The sequence below is a fragment of the Gymnoscopelus braueri genome (genome assembly GCF_963280865.1).
Source record: "Gymnoscopelus braueri genome assembly, chromosome: 21".
Lineage (NCBI taxonomy): Eukaryota > Metazoa > Chordata > Actinopteri > Myctophiformes > Myctophidae > Gymnoscopelus > Gymnoscopelus braueri.
In genome coordinates this window covers 47,210,296-47,212,131 of record NC_137623.1, presented here as the reverse complement: position 1 = coordinate 47,212,131, position 1,836 = coordinate 47,210,296, and the positions used below count along the sequence as shown (strand labels likewise).

At 46.2% G+C, this 1,836-nt stretch overlaps 1 protein-coding gene across 1 annotated transcript; it reads left to right on the top strand.

The window, feature by feature from the left end:
- Nucleotides 1-256: 256 nt before the first annotated feature.
- Nucleotides 257-1,132, top strand: LOC308077180 (eukaryotic translation initiation factor 3 subunit G-like; the record flags this gene model as incomplete). The annotated part of the gene is made up of 1 exon (XM_080417777.1): nt 257-1,132. The coding sequence occupies one exon, from the start codon at nt 257-259 to the stop codon at nt 1,130-1,132; it is 876 nt and encodes a 291-aa protein (XP_080273903.1).
- Nucleotides 1,133-1,836: the final 704 nt, after the last annotated feature.

Genomic DNA, 1,836 nt, shown 5'->3' with positions numbered 1-1,836 from the left:
TTCTGTGACCAGTTGAAAAGGTATAAAAAACTAAAATCGGTCGGTCGGTCGGTCTGTCCCTCTTTTCCTCTGCACACACGTCATGCGAAGTCCGGCCATTCAGATTTCTTATATGGTATATGGTTATAGCTGAGTCATGGTGACATGAGAGTGATGTCAGAGGTCTGCCCTCTCGCCCGGTTATAAATGGTTGGTTTGTCTCAGTGTGTGTGTGTGTAACATAACTTTCAAGGTGGGAGCTTAAGTAACCGAGAGGATGGCGATGGCTGAATACGAAGATTCCAAACCTAGTTGGGCGGACCAGGTTGAAGAGGAAGGATTTGAAGGTCAGTTACCGTCTCCAAAAGAAGTAATCAAAGGAAAGATCAAAACCATTACAGAATATAAAGTAGATGAAGTGGGAAAGAAGTTCAAGATTGTGCGGACCTTCAGGATTGAGACTAGAAAAACGTCAAAAGCTGTTGCCAGGAGAAAGAATTGGAAGAAATTTGGAAACTCCGAGTTCGACGCACCAGGTCCTAATGTTGGTACCACCACTGTCAGTGACGATGTCTTCATGACCTCCAGTAAAGAGGATGCCCAAGAACACCAGGATGAAGATCCCATGAACAAGCTCAAGGGACAGGGAAAGATTGTGACTTGTCGTAGGTGCAAAGGCGACCATTGGACCACCCGCTGCCCTTACAAGGACACCCTGGACACCATGCAGAAAGATTCGGCTGAACAATCAGCTGGAGATAAGGAGAAGCCTGCTGGCTCAGGAGAGTCAGAGCCTGCACAGCCGGCCCAGAGCAAGACTGGGAAATATGTTCCGCCCAGCATGAGGGACGGAAGCACGCGGAGAGGAGAGTCCATGAAGCCCAACCACCGAGCTGACGACAACGCCACTATCCGTGTAACCAATCTGTCTGAGGACACTCGTGAGGACGACCTTCAGGAGCTCTTCAAGCCATTTGGCTCCCTTTCCAGGACCTACCTGGCCAAGGACAAGATTACCGGACAGTCCAAGGGCTTTGCTTTCATCAGCTTCCACCGTCGGGAGGATGCAGCCAGGGCCATTGCAGGGGTGTCAGGATATGGTTATGATCATCTTATCCTCAATGTTGAATGGGCAAAGCCATCAAACAACTGAGTGCCGCTATCCAAAACGTTCCACGGGGATGCCAGATCTTATTCTTCCAGAAGTTCAATTTGTCTGTTATCTAAATGAATGAATGAATGCCATTTTAATTTTTGTGTCATGCCACCATTTTGGGATTGTGTCATGGGAATGGGATTATATGACACATTACACAAAAAGAAAACAACTGACAACAATCCTTCATGTTCGTATTACGTGCTGCCTTATACAAACCACATAGATAAACAGTACGTACATGAACAAAATAAGAACAAACAAGACCCTGCCATTTGTAAATAGCCCTCCTCCTCATTGACCAGGCCTTTTCAAGAAATGAAGCAAATGAAAAAAATTGTATATTGAAAGAGACGTTTATCCGAGTCATCCGAGTCTCAGTGTGCGATCCATGCACATTCAAGCTACGTAATTTCTATGTGGATCCCGAGATACAGAAAACATTCCTAGTTTGGGGAAAAGCGATATTGCTTTCTGCATGTTTTGAAAAGCTCTGGATGAACAATAGGCTATTATTATTACCTACGCCATGCTGAAAGGCAGAGAGTATGTTCCCCCCCCCCGTGCGTGCGTGTGTGAGACTATGCATGTGTGCGTGTGTGTGTGTGTGTGTGTGTGTGCATCTGTGCACAGCTAATCTCGGGCACCGGGAAGGAGATCAAACAAGAGAACACAAGTTATCTACATATGTACACAAGTAC